General features: G+C 39.0%; 1 protein-coding gene across 1 annotated transcript in view; it reads left to right on the top strand.

Annotated features, from left to right (window-relative positions):
* Positions 1 to 9,499, top strand: part of tmem86a (transmembrane protein 86A) — a 14,851-nt gene extending 5,352 nt beyond the window's left edge. Inside the window, exons 2-3 of the mRNA XM_015375733.1 lie at positions 2,614 to 2,878; positions 7,691 to 9,499. Of these exons, the coding sequence (XP_015231219.1) occupies positions 2,614 to 2,878; positions 7,691 to 8,118 (693 nt within the window). The 3' untranslated portion in view covers positions 8,119 to 9,499. The remainder of the gene's footprint in view (positions 1 to 2,613; positions 2,879 to 7,690) is intronic.
* The last annotated feature ends 8,762 nt before the right edge of the window (positions 9,500 to 18,261 follow it).

Below are 18,261 nucleotides of genomic sequence, written 5' to 3' on the forward strand. Positions count from 1 at the left end.
TCTTTCACAAATGTTTGTAAAAACAGTCTGCATGCCTAGGTGCTTGAATTTATACACCTGTGGCCATGGAAGTGATTGGAACACCTGATTCCAATAATTTGGATGGGTGAGCAAATACTTTTGGCAATATAGTGTATATATATGTATGTAGAATCGGCACAACATCTCGGTTACACTGTGAAAATAATAATTATTGTCCCTTAAAACCCTGTATCGGTCCATCTATAATGAAGGTTGTTATAGTTTTGATGAAATTATTAATTTTATGAATTGTAAGTAGATAAATAAACTAAGTTATTTAATTCATTATTTGCAGACAGCATTTTTTCTTCCTTTTTTGAAAAAATGTCTACATTAACCCATTTTAATGTTTTGTCTAAAGATAATTATCTCTGGAAAAAAGGAAAAAACTAGAGATTATGGTCAAACCTAAATCTAAGATGGAAAAAAATGTTTTCAAAAGATTGTACTGCTTTTTATTTAAATACAAGTTGTTTTTTGATCCCTCTGTAGTATATCACTCTGTTATTATTATCAATTAAAGTTCTTGATATTAGATCTCATGCAAAACATTATAACCTCATTATTATAAATGGATTATCAGCTATTTAGCTGAGCTACAGAACTGTGTTGTGATTTAACTGTATGTGTAGCAACCAGAGACAGGATAAACATGGGGGTGATGTTGGCTTGTCTGAGATTACTGATTGTGTTTATATCTTTGTTTGGCTCCCATTCGGCCTCGAGAGACCGGTAACCTCAACATGGACTCTCATGCAAAGTAGAGCAAAGTTCATCATGTTGATATGTAGACTGATTAGCTTCTATTTCTTGCTACACCAGCTTTTCCAGAAATCAGATCATAGCTTAGATAAATATGACAGTAAGATTCATAAAGTTCATTTTTGGGTTAAAACGATAAGCAAGCAAAGCTTTCGCTTCCATTCAGGTACACAATCCTTATAAGTAAACCTAAACTCAAAAAGACAAAAAAAAAAAAAAATGAAATTCCCATCTTTAGTATTTAATAAGTACAGCATTATATTTTTTCTTGCAATCATAAATGATCCAAGACTGGTATCAGTTAAATAAATAAACGAATAACCTATGATGAGTAATAAATGCATGTTAGGAAATATGGAATAAAATGTAAAACTTCTTAATGTGATAATTCATTCAAAATATAAAAACACGATGAGGAACACCTTAAAGGTTGGTTCCCATTCTCCTTTGGAAGAACCTTAATTGTACACTTAACAAGATGTCAGAAACCTTTTACTCCATATTGTTACGAGAGACAGTATTATGCATTTTCTGGAGCTGCACTTGTTATTGGAGACCATGAAAGCATATATAATCAAGGCATAGCCGCATTTTCTACCAAGTTTATTTAATGACGTGGAAAGGCTATAACTAGTTTTGTTCAACTGAAGCTACATTATTTTTCCTGTTAAGCTAAAGCTTTAGAGTTATTGTGGCTTTTTTAATAGACTGATGTTGAACACATGCTTTGAGGCTTGTCTATTGTGTTTTTAATAAATGAGAATGCCCGCTTCACGCTGGCCTTTCTAATTTTGTCCAAACAGATTTGTGGCCATGTGTTAAGGTGTTTTCTTGCTCCCTGATGTTTTCCTGTCTCTGGTTATTCCAGATAAACTCATATATTGTGCTCCATCCTGTAGGGTTATTTAGTGCGCTTTCTTTATTGAGGTGTTGTGCAATCTATGTCCTTCCTCCTCTGGTAGAATAGGCCATTTGACCTACTGTAACCCCTCAATCTCTCAATTTCTGTTCCAGTCTTCTTTTCCTCTCCCACCCAGATGCAATTTAAAAGCTGGTAAATCTGTCTTATATATTGAACTCCCTCACTAAAGGGAGTTTAAGATTCTTTTTTCTGTTTTTTTTTGTTTGTTCCCCTCACCTTTATATGAACTCATGCAGTTTTCACAAATCAACATTGTTTCTACTGTTTTTGTCATTCACCTTTCTGCAACACTTTTCTTTGTTCTTATCTGCTTATTTTTCACTTATACCCTCCTTACCTCTGCCTCAGTGAAGCCTCACTTAATTTTCTCTTCCTCTTGACACGACTTTTCCCCCTTTGTCTTTTCCTGTTCTTCAGGCTTGAGAATGACTCCCAGAACATTTGGTTTGGTCTGTTTTTTTTAACCCTGCTGGGCGTATTTTGCTTTAACCGTAAGGGGTAAAAAAAGTGTTATAAAACGTGTTAGGGAACGGAAACTTAGCTGTTTTTTAGAACTTCAGAAGGCAGGAAAGAAGAAGACAGAGAAGCTTGTATGGGGGAAAAAAAGAAAAAAAAAGGTTACTAGGAGTCAATTCCATGGAGCTAAAGCTTTATGCATTTACCTTTTAGCTTTCAGAATAAACACCAAGACATGTGAAGGTCTAAGAGGAATGCCTCAACAACCACACAAACCGAAACACAACTAAAGCACTTTTAACTTTTGTTTCCTTTTTTTTTTTTTTTATGTTGGTTTCTGTACCTCATAGCCGCAAAGAGAGAAGTTCCTGAAAAAACAAAAACATTATTAACCTCCATCTTGTCTCATAGAATACCTTCTATCATTATTTAAATGCTGAATCTCTTTCCAGGTCAAGAGCGAAGGACCCAAACTGGTGCCTTTCTTTAAGGCAACCTGTGTTTACTTTGTCCTGTGGCTGCCCACCTCCAGCCCATCCTGGTTCAGCGCTCTCATCAAATGTCTACCCATCTTCTGCCTGTGGGTCTTTCTGCTGGCTCATGGATTCAGCTTCCTCTGTGATCACTCCAGCGCCCGTAAGATTTTGGCTGGTCTCATCTTTTCGGCTCTGGGGGATGCCTTTCTCATCTGGCAGGAGCAGGGCTACTTCGTCCATGGTGAGGAGAAAAATAATGTTTTTGCTATAATTCTAACAAGGTTCATCTATTTTGGTCATAACAATAAATTCAAGGTTTACAAAACGAGAACAGAAAAACATTTCCTTTTGTTTTTACCATTCATAAATGTGGATAAGCACTTGAAATTAACTCTAGTTTTCCTTCACAAACTTGTACTGAAGTTCTCTATCAGTGACTTCTACAAATGAAGTGTTAGAGATTTTTATACACCTGCCATATATCACAGTCATTGTGCATGATGGTCCAACAGACGTTGGTCCTTACCCAGCCTTGTTTGTCAAAGTTTTAGTTGTTTTAAACATCTTAACTAAAGCAATGACTCTGGATATGGACAGGTTTAGCTCTTTTCATATCTATGTGCCCTGATCTCCACTCATTCAATTCAAATTCAACAATACTTTATTAATCCCAAAAGAAGATTAAATGTTAATTTAAATCATAGCTTTTTAAAAATGAGTTGCAAATGTTAATAGTTTTAGGCAGGACAAATCTTCTGTAGTTGTCTGTCTTGCACCAGATCTAGAGAAGCCTCTGACTGAAGATCATCTCTAGAGGTTGTAGAGGTATTCCTAAAACAGAACCGACCTTCCTTATCCGTTCATTAAGCTTCTTTAAGTCATTTTCTCTGAATATGTTAGCCCAGCAGATAATGACAGAAGAGATCACACTTATAGAAGATATGTAGCATCTTTCAGCTAATGCTGAAGGACCTTAGCTTCCTTAAAAAGTATAGTCTGTTCTGTTCCTACTTGTAGATGGTTTCCCAGTTGCATCTCCAGCTGAGTTTGTTGTCCAGGTGAACGAGAAAGGTGCTTCTACTCTTATTCCTGTTTCTTCTGGAATCTACAATCATCTTGCTTGTTTTGTTGACATTCAGGATCAAACCATGCCACGAAGCAGTTCACCAGCTCTCTGTATTCAGCTTCTTTTCCATCTCTGGCGCACCCAAGGTCTGCAGAGACGTCCGGGTTATTAACATTAGGGATGCCCCAGTCAGATTTTGAAAATTATTCCAACCTCAGCCCAAAAACAAATATCAGAATTTATCAGCCTACATCTAAAATCTAGGATTTAAAGTAAGCATGGTAACTGAGATAACTGTTGAGTATAAATGGCATGCAAACTGAACCGGACCATGCCAGACAAAACCGAACCGCGCTAAACTGGTACTAGTTCAACAGTAGGGCTCGGTACGGTTCAGTGGAGGCTCTGTTCTCAGATAACAAAGACAGCGTCATCTCCTTACAGTCAGCCTCCGTACTCATGAAATTTCAAACATTCATAAAAATACTAGCTTCCCTACCGAGCCACACGATTTCCAGTGATGATTCTGCTTAGCAGTGTGATGAACCTCAGTGTTTGTTGTTGTTTCCTCTGTCTGTAAGCCCTGATTAGAAAATCATTTGTTGTATCCACTTTCCAAAAGCTGACTCTGTGAAGTAAATTCAGAGAGAGAGCAGTAGTACCGTAGATCGTCACTAGGCGGCAAGGAGCCGTGCTTGCATAATGTGTAAAGCCTTCAAGCCGCTGTCACATGTTGCCGATTTATCCAGCGTATGCCTGATGTCCCAAAATCTTCTAAAATGCTGGAATACCTGAATTTTATATGTATTTTTTCAATTTTGGGAGTATAAATAGAGTACTCTAGACAAGTCCAGAACGTATGTCCAACGTCAACCTAACTTGGCATCGTAATGGCATCGTAATGCCAGTGTCCTGGGGAGGCTGTAATGCACCTGAAGATGCCCGGCCTGCATAAAGAGATTTATTTGATAGCGTTTGTAATCTAGCTCCCGTTTACTGCCCGCCAGAAAAAAATTAAATAAATAAAAAAAAAAGAAAAAAGACAAGGAAGACAGAAGGTTTGCAGTCACAGCAGATTAAGCGTCATGTCTGCTAGGAAGTTCCTTGGTTGTGGCTGTGGGCGTGAATGCATGGAGGATCTATCACACTCACCTTCACGCTCACCCTATGATCAGGATGAAGTCTGAAGGAGTACTCCCGGTTTCCTCCTGTGAACCCCCTTTCATACCAGAAATGCTGCCACTACACCATTATACAGTAGCTGTAAGTTAGAAACACATTCAGTGGTCATCTGGAACACGTCAGATACGTTGTTATGCGTTGGAGATAAGTTCTTGATAAGTCATGCATAAGTTATACACAGGTTACTCATAGGTCTTGGATAAGCCAGACACCACGACTTATGAGTAACTTACACTTAGTGGTAGTGAGAATGTTTGGGGCATCTTTAATTTTGCTTTCTAGGACCCAGTGCTAAGGGAGGAAGGCCAAGGTCAAGAAATTTTGAGCATGCCATACTTGCCCTATGTCAACGTGTGCCAGCATGCTTCAGAATGGTTCAGCGTGCTCATAACTTATATAAAACTGACCCACAACTTATCCTATGTACACCAGCGGTTTTGCCAGGTTTTTTCATACATCTGGCATATACCTGCTAAAACGTCAACGTGTGACAGGGGCTTAAGGAACCAAGCTCTGCAAGGTTAACTAATCCAAGCTCGGTCCAAACTCAGCACGGATCGGTTTCAGATGGTAGTATAAATGGGGCTTATTGCTCTATGAGTATTATCACTCAATCAAGCCTTTTGTGACTCTACAAAATGAGTATTAAAAGTGTTCATTTTATTATTTTAAAGAAGAACTCCAAGTTAGAGAACCTCTGGAAAAAGGCCTCTTGGGGTCATCAAGTTCCGACAATAACTAATAACTTTGAGGTGTTGGCCAGAAGATTTTTCTCTCGTGACATCACAGACATAAATATTTGGACTCGGCTGAACTTTACTTAGACCTTAACTGGAAATGTGTTTTGGTCAGATGAGATTTGCTTTACTACAGCAACCACTCTAGCTTGGTCTGATGTAAAGCACAGGTAAAATACTGTACATGCAGTCATGTCACATGCTGGCTTCTATGTACTGTGGAGCTTCAAGGATGCTGTGGGCCTGTTTCTTCTCCAAGGGCTCCAGTTTAGATTGTATCAAATAATTTAAATAACAGAAATCTCTGAATGAAACACTTGAAATAAAACACAGTCACTGATACCGGGTTACCGTTGAGTCCTTTAGTTGGTGGATAGTTCAGCACAAAGGCAGAAACAACAAGCAACCATCACAGACTCCGATCTAAATTAAATAGGAAACCTGTTAGGTGAGCCGAAGAGAATAGACAACATCAAACAAGCTAGACACTGACTTGTTTAAAAGGGTAAGTATACAGATTTAACTGCTTCACTTATTTTATTGTTCAAAGAAGCGGTGCCTGGTGTGCAACAGGGGAATTGTTAAAATAACTATTTTCTAAAGCGGTGCTTTTACATGCTAAGCATGAGGTTATGCTGGAGTAATTTTACTTCTTTTCTACATATGCCAATAAACAAGGAGGTTTCTCTATAAGTGGCAGAGGAATTTGTTAGAAATTGGGCATTTGTTTAATTAGTGTGGCTTTTCTCTTCATTTAGTTGCTTTTGAAAAAATCTTGCCATTTTAAAGTGTTGCTTTTAGAGCTAATCTTAAATATTGTAATGTTTCGTCTAAATCAGATGTCACAGATTAGCGGAACAGGGTTCGGATCTGGACCCACCTTCTGGCTAATCCGGACCCAACCTGATTAAAAAAATGTATAAATTACCACATGTTGTCCGATGACAGTGTCTAAACTTCACTTGCGCATCTTCGCCTGTTTGTACGGTAAAGCCATCCGGAGCGTCCGGCACCAGGCTGCATGTCATACAAATTAGCCAATGAGCTGTGTCAGTCAGGGCTGCTGCTTCTAGCTACTTTTAGACGCAGCAGGCAAACTTGTGGGAAGCCGGGCGATGGGAAAGAACGAGAAGACGATGAGGAAAAGAGAGCAGAGAAAGTATAGACTGCTGGAAGAACCGCGGTGAACTGGTTAAAGAAACGTGAAATGGTGTGCTCAAAGATGACCCTGCACATTTTGATTATATTTGGCTCAACTTGCTGCTGTGAAGCAGGATTCTCCACTATAAACATAATCAAAAATAAATATCGACCAGGCTCAAAATGAGCAGCTTGATATGTGCTTCAGAATGGCTTTGTCGCCATTCAAACCCAGGTTTAAAGCCTTGCAGGGCAGCATAAAGCCCACTTCTCTCATTAAGCCATAAAAAAGCAACATAGAAAACAAACGGTCAGTTCAGGTGTTTTATAAGCTAGTCAGGAAATTGTCTATATACTAAACTGAAAGACTGTTGTTCTCTACTTCAAAAACTATTTAGATTTAAAAATGGAAAAACGTTAAATGTTGTTTAAAGTAACAGATTATAAGTAAAAATGTCTCCGGACCTTTACTGGTTAATGATTTTCTTTATTGGGACCCCACTGATTTTTAATTGTTTACCCCTGGTCTAAATGTTTGCCCCCTTGAAATGAACTCTTCTGCTAATCCCAGGTGTAAAATAAAAGCAGGGACTAACTTAGCTGCTAATGATTTAAAACTGAAGATAAAACTATTCCTGAGAAAACATCTCCACAAAGCATCACAAGGGTAAAATTATGAAACCCATGCCATTGCGTGAGTAACAGATGCCATCCAGATGTGATTTTAGTTTTTCAGTAAAAAATGTCAATAATAACAAAAACAAAACAGGATGATTGTTTCAACTACAGAATTTAATGAAATGTTTTCAAAAAGCACAAAAATAAAACCATCAGTTCTGATCAATGTATTTAACCTGATTAAACATTCATTTTCTGAAGTGCACGGTCATACTGCAGTGCTTTATGCCAATGCTGTCATGTCTTGCAGGTCTTCTTATGTTCGCCATCACCCACATTCTGTATTCGTCTGCCTTTGGGATGAAGCCGATCAATGTGCAGGCTGGGCTGGTGATCACCGCTGTGTCCTCCCTGTGTTACCTCCTGCTGTACCCATACCTGTCCGGCCCCTTCACCTACCTGGTGGCCGTCTACATCGCTCTGATCGGCTTCATGGGCTGGAGAGCCATAGCAGGCTTGCAGCTGGCCAACGACCTCTGGACCTGGACCAAGCTGTCGGCCTGCCTGGGCGCCGTCCTCTTCATGGTCTCTGACCTCACCATTGCCGTCAACAAGTTCTGCTTCCCTGTGCCCCATTCCCGAGCCATCATCATGGCAACCTACTACGCCGCACAGATGCTCATAGCCCTGTCGGTGGTCGAGTGTCAGGATGTGGAGGTGTCCCGGAAGAGAACATGAAGTGTTGTGGTTTCTGGAAAGTACAAGGCTGTAGAGGTGGTTCCAACTCCAGCCTTGAGTGGCTGTGGACACCCCTCACTGCCAGATCCCAAACCCCCAGCCTTCATCTCCATATGGCGCTCCCACATGACTGTCATCATGCCGACTGATCCTCTCCACAACACTCCCTCCTCAATCTCACTAGTATGGTAGTCTCATATGTATCTCCTTTTAGAGAAGATACAGTTGTATTATTTTCAGCTTCTCCTGAGTGCAATCGAACTTAGAAAAAAAAACCTGGTATCAAACCAAGTTACAGAGGAGAGTTGTAGAGTTACTAACCAATAGGAAGCATTAATGTAGTCGTGATTGGTTTGATTTCAGATTAGCACCTTCAAGCAGTTTGCATGAGAGTGGTTTTCTGTGAGCGTGTCTGTACAGTTTGGCGACTGATTGAAACTCTTACCTCACTTTCCACACAGTGCTCCGACGCACAGACACACCGTCACACATTTGTACTCTGAGTGGTCCATTAACACAGTTTAGCAGTTCATTTGTGTATTTTAATTTTTGCTTTATTGCATGCATAAGTCTTTCAAAAGGGATATTTTTATACAAACCATCCATGCCGCACTTCATTAAGGGTGCTAATTAGCGCTAAGACGATGTTCCTACCTTTTTATTTAATTATTTGCAGTCCATTTCATTTCATTTGCAGAAGCTTCTCTTCTTTTCTTCTTTAGACTCCTGAGTTTGCTTTAGTGAATGGAATATTTATTTAACTTTTGAAGATTTCTTTGAATAACTAGATGAATATAGAGGACTTGAAAGCAACTAAACGGCTGCAAGACTAAGAAAAAAATAGCATTTTAGACATTGGATGCCTCCTTAAGGAGCAGGGGATGTTTTGGAAACCTAATCGTTCAGATTTTAGTTCTGACTTTTGTTTTGATCCTCTTGGTGTAACGTGTTGTTCTCTATACCTTCCTCGCCTTTTGGTGTTATACATTCAATAGCACCATACCCTGCACCTAACACCTCCTCCTAGTTTAGTTATTAGGAAAGTTCATAGGGGGTCTTATTGTGTGAGTCAATCAGCTGACGTGCTGTTAAAGACCGTGTTATGAAAACAGCAAAAGAAAGGGCTTTGTTGATGGCTGGACTCATTTTGTTGATATACTCTGCAGGCAGAGTCTCCAACTCTGAAGGCATTCACTCACTCGGAACAACGCGCACACAGATTTATGCAATGCAACAAACAGAGCCAGCCAGCTTGGGAAAAACAAGGAGACAAGAGAAAGCGTCTTGTGATGCAAGGGAACAGCCATCCCATTATTCCCCATTATTCCTTCTCAAAGGACATTTGGGAAAAATCCACTGCAGATTATCCTCGACTAGTCCGGTCTATTTTTTTTTGTGTGTGTGTGTGTGTCCTTGGATCCTGATGCTGTTTCTTTCCATTCATGTTACTTTGAAGTGTCTTACTGAACTAGGTCTACATTTTTGTATGCTTTTTGTTTTTAGTGTGCTTGTTTTTATGTTAACTGTTGAGTGGAGGTCAGACGCTGCTCCAGGCCAGATACGCTGCACCCCAAAGTTAATATTACACGGACACATGCTCATGTGTTCATATAGAAGCTTTTAAAACCTCCTTTATACTAACTCCTCTTTAGAACTCCAACTCTATTATATAAGTTGTAGCAAATGTCAGTTTATTTTAGCTTTGGTTGAGCAGATCCAAACTGTGACTCTTGACTTTCCTATTACTTGGCACTCTTTTCTTTACCTTCCTGCAGCTTGAAAAAATATTCATCAGTATCCTTTGACCTTTTTCACATTTTGCAGTGGGAGACTAACACAAAGTCGATCATATGTATGTCTTCTGGGGTTTTCCTCTTTGAGTTTTGCACATCAGAAGCTGGAAATGTATCTCCATTTGTCCTTTAAAATAGCTGAAGCTCAGTTAGATTAGTTGAAGAGCATCTGTCTAAATCCATTGTCTGCAACAGATTTGGTTTACTGCAGAAAAGTTAGTGGACCATTGTAAGCTTTAAATAAGCTCTGGTTTGAAGCATTCCATCAAAGCTCTTGCTGAAAGATTAAGGCCATTGTTCTTAGAAAATGTGACCCTCTGACCAAGTCACAGGTCTTTTTCGACTTCTTCGAGATTTTCCTCCAAATTATTCCTTTATTTAGCTCCAACCATCTCCCCATCAATTTTGACCGACTGCCTTCTCCCTCTGGAAATAAGAAAAACATCCCACAGCATGATACTTGCAGCCCTTTGTAGATGATGTCATTTCAATGTTAACTTCAGCTCTAGTTTTCGACCTCGCATCACATTTTGCACATATTTCATTCAGCTATGGATTTATCTTACCAGAACACCTTTTTCCAAGTATTTGCTGTGTCCAACACATTGCTTTTGGCACATTACCGGGATTTTTATAATTTATTATTGATATTCTATTTAACGCGGCTAGATGTCTTTATTTAATTTCCAAGTGAGATTAACAAAGCACTTTTTGAATTAGGTTAAATTTTAATGAATTAGTTGAGAGCTTAATCGATTGTTTTCCTGTCAGGAGGTTGTAGATCTTTGCAGCTCCTCCAGAGCTATCATGGCTGCTTTCTTTAATTAAATGTCCTTTCTGCTGGCCTGTCAGTGTAGCTGAACAGCCATATCTTAAAACCACTCCTGTTCTATAATTTACTTTTATTTTCAGTGAAAGGTTCAAATCTTGAGATAATGCCATTTTCTTCCTAACTCTTCTTTAAACATTTCCATGTACTTTGCGCTGATCTCTCATCAAATCCCAATTAATAATTCTAGGTTTTATGGTTTTAACATAAAAAAAAAAGTTAAAAGGGTATGAATAGGCCTGTCAGTCAGCACATATATCTTAGTGGAACTGATAATCCCACTTATTTTCAATCTGGACATTTTTATGCACAATCAGGGTATCATTTCTATGAGGGATCATGTTATCTTTAGAAAACAGCGGATAAGGATGGCTGAGATGGAAAAACCCATATAAAGGTTGTTTATGCTTTGAACAGACATGGAAAGTTGCTGTTCCTTATTCTGGGTCACTGACCCACACAGCTACCACTATCCCTAAAAAACACACACACATTACATCAAAATATATTTGCATCACATGAGCCAACCGCAGCGAGATCTGCAGGCAGGTCATGCTTTTCCATTTGACCGAGAAAAACATCAACTCCCAGCAGGCATTTCACATCACTTTATCAGACTTCCTCAATTGCCTCGTCGCGTCAGTACTTAAGTCAGCACTATCTTTCTCTTTTGACATGTGAGCACCAGTTCTCTGTTTTGTGTTTTCGGTTAACCCTCCCAGCACTACAAAGGTTTTTTTTAGAGTATTTTCCACTGCAGTGAATTTTGTTTTTTCTGCTTAAAAGCCCTCAAACCTACTGTCTCCTAATGAGACAGAGTAAGTAAAGTGAAGAAAATGGAAAACACAGATGATTCCAGTATATAGCTTTGAGTCAAACCAAGAGGGGGATGGCAACATTCAGTCAGGCAGTCTTATTTATCCACAGTGTGTGGGCAATTTACGTAAGCACTGCTCCTTTGCACGGAGCCAGAAAAAGCCTTCTGACTTTTGGAGGCAGGATTTACTAAAGTATTTTTGAAATATCCTTTAAAAAGAAGAAAAGTATTTGAGGAGAGGTTTGTTTAAGCTGTATTAAAAGTATTTTACTTTTTTCCTATTTTGATTTGAACTTCTTGGACCTTCTTACGTTTGTCATAAATACCACAAACGTCAATCTGTTTTAAGGGGGTTTCACTGCTAAACAACTTCTATGTAGTGGATAGTTAAAAATGTAAAGAAAAATTAGGCTGGATTTTCCTCTATCCTTACAATAAAAAGATGGCCAGTCATTATTATGTAAAATCCCCTTTCCCTTTGAGAACCGCAGCAGGTTTTGCGGGTATGCCTTGAGAGAAGCTGTAAATGGCTATCATTTATTTCCATCCATATCCTCATCAATCCAGATTCCTCACTGACCTGCCGATAAAAAGCATCCCCATGGCCTAACTTTGCCATCAACATGTTTCACGCCGGTTCAGGCTTTTGCTTGTCGATCAAAAAGGTTATGTTCTCTCTTATTTTGCCAGAGCTAGTGGAAAACTGTGGCTTTCTTTCAACATTTCAATAATTTGGCAATTGTTCCATAATAGCTGGGTTGATGGGCTTCACAACTCGCTGTCTTTGTAACAGGCTCCTCCACCTGAGCTCCAATCCCTTGGTTGTTTGTCTGAAAAATGCTACTCTTGCTCAACGCTGCCATGCTTTGCAAGTTTGAAGTTTTATACACTAATATTACCCACACTCTGGTATAGACTTATCCACATCTTTTTTCATGACTTGTCCAGTGTGCTCCATGATACTCATGATTATGTTTGTTCTCTAATGATTTCTAAAAAATCTTCAAGGCCTTTAGATTTAGATATACTGTTTAGGATTACAGTGTAATAGCATGCAGAGTGGCTCTATTTACTAATAAGATCATCTCCAAGGGAGTTCATTAGAAAGGATTCTTTTTTGAGGTAAAAGCGGCTGAATGCATATGCTTGCCACACTTTTCAGAAACAATCATTTTCTTTCCTCTGCAGACTTCTGACTTACTTTGTATCGGTCTATAACTTTTGATCTCAATTAAGTAAACTGGTTTCTTATTGTAATCTAGCAAACCTTGAGATTGTTTAAATTGGTAATACAACTTTTGTAATATTATAAAATCATATATTACATTATATAGTAATAGGAAGCTATTTAAAGGACTGGATGTGACGTATCAAACACCCCTTTGTCTCTGGCTTAGTGTTTCCCAGCCAGCCGTGCCTTTCCCCAGAGATGTTATTGTTAAGCGATATTCCACCTAAAATAAGGTGAGGCGCTGAAATATGACACACAGCGGGAAGAGTCGACCCACCCCCACCCCCAATCCATCAGGTTAGCTCCCATCCTGTTTCCCCACAGGTGGCAGACCAGCAGGCGCATCACTTTACCTGCTCTGTCAACAACCCTGTTGTTCTTAGCTTTGCATGCGCAGACAAAAGGAGACCTGGGAGAGCAGCGACGCTTCGTTCTTCACGGCTTGAATTAAGCTGGAACCAGTTGCTGGTGTGTTATAAAAACCAGCTGGCACTTTCCTTTGAGTTTTTATCCCTCTTTTGTATTCTATATTTGAATATTTCTTTTTTTTGATCTGTAATTTGAAACATTTGCTGTCAATGCGCTGTTCTTATGATTATCAGCAGGTGACATTCAACGCACAAAGCTGTAAAGTTAATATCTTTAAAGAGGTATGACGGATCGATTTAAACACCCAGAGGTTTTAGGATGGTAGTTCTCCAGCACCAGGAACATTTATGAGAAGTATGTAAATTACCGCCTTCTCTTTGTATTTAACCTGCAGTGTGCTGCACTTTTCCATACCCAAAGTAAGGCCAGTCAGTCTTTGAAGCTCACCCACCGTAAAACAAGACCTGTTGTGTACTGTACCTCATCAGTTTGAAGTATATGCTATATTGTACTTTTTTTTTTCCAAAAAAAAAGAGAAATTATTTTCATAAACAGTGATTCCTTTCCTTTGAAGTGTTATCAGCCTTGATGTATACGTCTTTCTTTGAGGTATTATCCTTGAGAATCCAAAAGACTAATTTCAGCATTTTATTCCTCAAAAAGACATTTAGTCATTAAAGCACATAAACATGCATCAGTTGTTACAGTTTATCATGTCCTTGATTTTCAGTTTGTGATTGATTTTTCCCTCGACTGTGGAGGTGATATAATTTCTTTGCTGTAGTGAAACTGCAATGAATGTGAATATCTATTGGAAAAAATAAATGCAATTGCAATGCAACTTTAGCATAATGTTTTGGCTTTGTTCTTTCCTGGAAAACAAAGGTGCTGCATTGAATATGTCAGCTGATATATATATAACTCTGCAATGTTTTGTGTTTCATTTGAAGCTGCTGGTCCTCAGCTGTTAAAAGTGCCATGATGGCAGAAAGGGCTGGAGGACAACAAAGAGCTCTGTTCTGGTAACGGCTGCGCTCTATTGTCTCACTGAGGTGGAAAATTTGCTTTCAGCACCCTTTAACCCCGAAAACTGGGGACTGTGTGTCCTCATTTTCTATATACAGTGATGTGAAAAACACTGTTTGGCTTCTTCCAAATGTGCTCTATTTTGCTCTCATACTTAAATGTTTCACATCTTTAAACATGTTTAGAATTTTTAAGGTGAGTTATTTAAAAAATATATATAGTTTTTAGTTATTCATTACAACAAGACCTCTTGTAAAAGAAAAGAAAAATCCTGCCCATATGTTTAATTATGTAATTTATTAGAAGTTATTGAACTCATTGACTTCAGGTTGATTTAATCTGTCAATTCCAGGCTTGATGACGAGGCCTGTCCTATCCAATGTCAGTAAATCTAACTGTGTCTGACTGCAGCAAGCGGGCTAACAGATCTGAAAAAGCAACACCTTTTATTCCCCTAGTAAATAAGAAATGCAACAAAATAATTTATATTACTAAGTAACAACCATTATTTTCTGAAACAAATTAAACAAAATGAGAAACACTTCAATTAGAGCACTGCAAAAGAACCAGGAGCAGCATTTCAGGGGTCATTTGTCTCAGTTAAGGTAAGTATTCATGATAAGGCATGAGATTAGGCACTGTCTTCTATAGAAAATTTTAAGGACTAAATCAAATGAATGCCTGCCCGTCATTTGCCATAAAATCAACTTAATGATCCCCCAAACTTTGGGAATATGTGTAATAGGCTGGTGTGACCAATTGTAAGATTATGGAATGAGTTAGTGGTAGTGAGATGGTTTGGGGCATCTTTAATTCTGCTTTCTAGGACCCAATGCTCAGGGAGAAAGGCCAGTCATCAAGTGTCTGACCTAATGTCGCTTATGCAGCAAGACATGATTTAAAGCACACCACCAAGGCCACCTCTGAATGGCTCATATAAGGTAAATTGGAAGTTTGGAAATGGCCCAGTCAGTGAGTGGACTTTAATTTGACTGAGAGGCTGTGCCACTACCATAGGCAGGCTGCTCATTCTCTAACCCTCTAATATGGCTAAAATTAAACAGAGGAGTGAGCAAAACACTCCCACTGTAGTTATGTGGAAGTGTCATTTGTAATTACTGCAAAAGCTTGATTGCAGTCGTTGCCTAGTATGGCACAACCGTTCATTAGGGTTGGTGGAAACAGCTTTTCACATAAGACCAGGTTTGTATGGCTAACATTCTTTCAACAATGGATAAATATAATTTGAATTATTTTTTTTTTTATTTACTTGGGTTTTCTTTGTTTAAAAAAATTTGATGGAAGAATGGTTCACTCTCAGGAGCTCAATGAATTTCAGTGTGGAACTGTGATTGGATTAGAGTCCTGCACGGGTCAAGTTTTACCAACCCGCACCCGCCCGAACCCGTTAGGATGACTACCGAACCCGACCCGTCACACGCGGATATCTTCAATTCATATCCGAACCCGACTCGACCCGTTGATATTTAACCCGCAACTCGACCCGTTAACACATCAAGTAATAGGCTATAGTACACTGCGCTGCAGATTAGCACCATTAACACTGCAGCAGACGTGTATGCACTGACTGTGGCCTTTTTGGAGGGAAGCCCACACTGCCGGCAGGGCTTTAAGCTACAACAAGGGTGACCCCAGTGCCTGATTAATATAACATTTCTGATGTCCATAACAACACACACGCATAAAAAAAAATCACCAACTACCCGCCCGCACTAAAAAAATATCCGCCCGACCCCGCGTACCCGTTTATTTTTATTTATGTATTTAAAAGAGCATTTTAGCGGGTGACCCGTCGGGGACCCGCGGGTACACGACCCGTTGCAGGACTCTAGATTGGATGCAACAAATCCAGTCCTGTTGCTCCTAAAGATTCTGCAGTCAACTGTCAGCTACATCGTAAGAAAATGGAAGGGTTTGAGAACGACAGCGACTCAGCCACGTAATCTGATGAACTGGGGTCTTCAGGCTTCAGATTAGCTCAAGAAGAGTAAGCAGAGATCTTCATTGAATGGGTTTCCATGATCGAGCAACTGCATCGCAGCCATACATCACCAATTGCAATCCAAACTGAACTCAAAAACAGTGGAGAAACATTCTCCGGTGGGACATAGGACATAGGTTTTGTGGATGCAGGAAGACGTACTTGTGTGACTATATTGTGCCAAGTGTTAAGTTTGTTGTAGGTGGAATTATGGTGTTGGCTTGTTTTTCGGGCTGGACTTGGCCCATTCTTTCCAGTTTAAAGAACACTGAATGCTTAGGTTTACCAAGACATTTTGAACAATTCCATGCTCCCAACTTTGTGGGAACAGTTTGAAGATGGCTCCGTCCTCTTCCAACATGCTGTGCACCAGTGCTCAAGGTGTGGATGAACTTGACTGGTCTACATAAAGTCCTGACTCAATCCAATAAAACATATTTGGGATGGATTAGAATGGAGACTGAAAGACAGGCCTTTTCGACAACATCAGAATGTGACCTGTAAAATGTGCTTCTGGGACAATGGTCAAAAATTCCCATAAACACACCTAAACCTTGTGGATGGCCTTATTCCAAGAGTTGAAGCTGTTCTATCCTCAAAGGGTGGACTGACGTTATATTGAACCCCTATGGATTAGGAATGTGATGTGTGAGTTAAGGCAGAGCGAATACTTTTGGTAATTTAGTGTATCATCCAAGAAGTCTTTTAATGGGATTCCTTTAGTGGTCTCTTTATCCACTGCTATTTGCATAACATCAGTTTCACAAACATCAGTTTCATAACATCAGTTTCACAAATATTTACTCCTTAAATAGATCAAAAAGTGTGGACTTTAAACGACACAATCTAATACAGTCTTTGATTTTCCCCACTCATAGGCAGCAGTTCCTAAGTTCTGTATTCAAGGTTTCACTTCAGACTACTTCTACTTTATTCTTCGCCACTGAAGAGCCGGAAGGTAGCAGTGACATCTATGGTGCTTAATTGATTTGAACTGGCAACCTAACTGCCAGTCTCTGGTGAGAGCTTAGAAATGGTGCACTGGGAACCAGGAGCAGTAAGGTCAGAACGGAGAGGGAATCTAACCTTCCTTTGTCGGACTGACGGCTGAATACCACACCACATTGCCTCTCACTGAGCGGTGGGCCTCTTTTCTAAGCAAGGGACTTTTAAAGATGCCATACAAAATGTTTAGCTGGACAGAATTCATTTCTGTTTTATTTCTATTTAGAACACAGAAGAGCTTATAGCCCTAACTTTGAAGGTTTACTTGTAAAAGTATTAAATTTAGCTCAGCTTTTGCACCACATGTTGACCTCAGACAAGTTTCAACAATAAAGAGGAGAGACTTTTACCTTTTTTTAATGGGGGTGTGAACATGGCTTGCCAATACTTAGGTATGGTTAGTAACATCTAATTATGAAAATACAGAAAAAAGAACTGAAAATCTAATCTAACAAACCCAATCCAAAAAAACAACAACTTTCAATTAATCTGTAGCTGAAGAAAGAAATAGAACACTGACATCTAGTGTCCATTTGATTAATTACTAAATACTAATTAAAGGCATAATAGTACCGGTAATAATACCTAACTCGGTCCTAATCAGGCTCTAATATTATGAATAGAGACTATGGGTAACATGAACAGTTTTGAAAAGTTTGAAACATTTCATGATTAGAATTAGTCAATCTGTTAACTGTAATAAGACACAAATCATCAATATTTTCAAATGTTAGTGTTGAAAAATTAAGTTTATCATGCAATTGAGTTAAAAGATTATGGCTTCAAACATTTATGTTCTGCAGTACTAAAAAAAAGCAACCACAGCCACTTTGAACCATTAAAAATATTGTTCTAAACAGAACTGCTGCTGTTTGTGTGTGGGTTATGTTCCCTTGAGACACATGAGTCACGTTTTACTAATCAAATATTTATGATTTTTGCAAACTTCCTCTATAAACTTGATGTAATTATTATCACGATTTGACTGTGTGAACTGAAATGATATTAAAACACTGGTTTTAGTCCAACCTTTTGCTACAGCTTTACTGCTCTCTACCCTCTTATTCTATT

This window comes from Cyprinodon variegatus, unplaced genomic scaffold (assembly GCF_000732505.1).
Source record: "Cyprinodon variegatus isolate N-32 unplaced genomic scaffold, C_variegatus-1.0 Scaffold124, whole genome shotgun sequence".
NCBI classification, from domain to species: domain Eukaryota; kingdom Metazoa; phylum Chordata; class Actinopteri; order Cyprinodontiformes; family Cyprinodontidae; genus Cyprinodon; species Cyprinodon variegatus.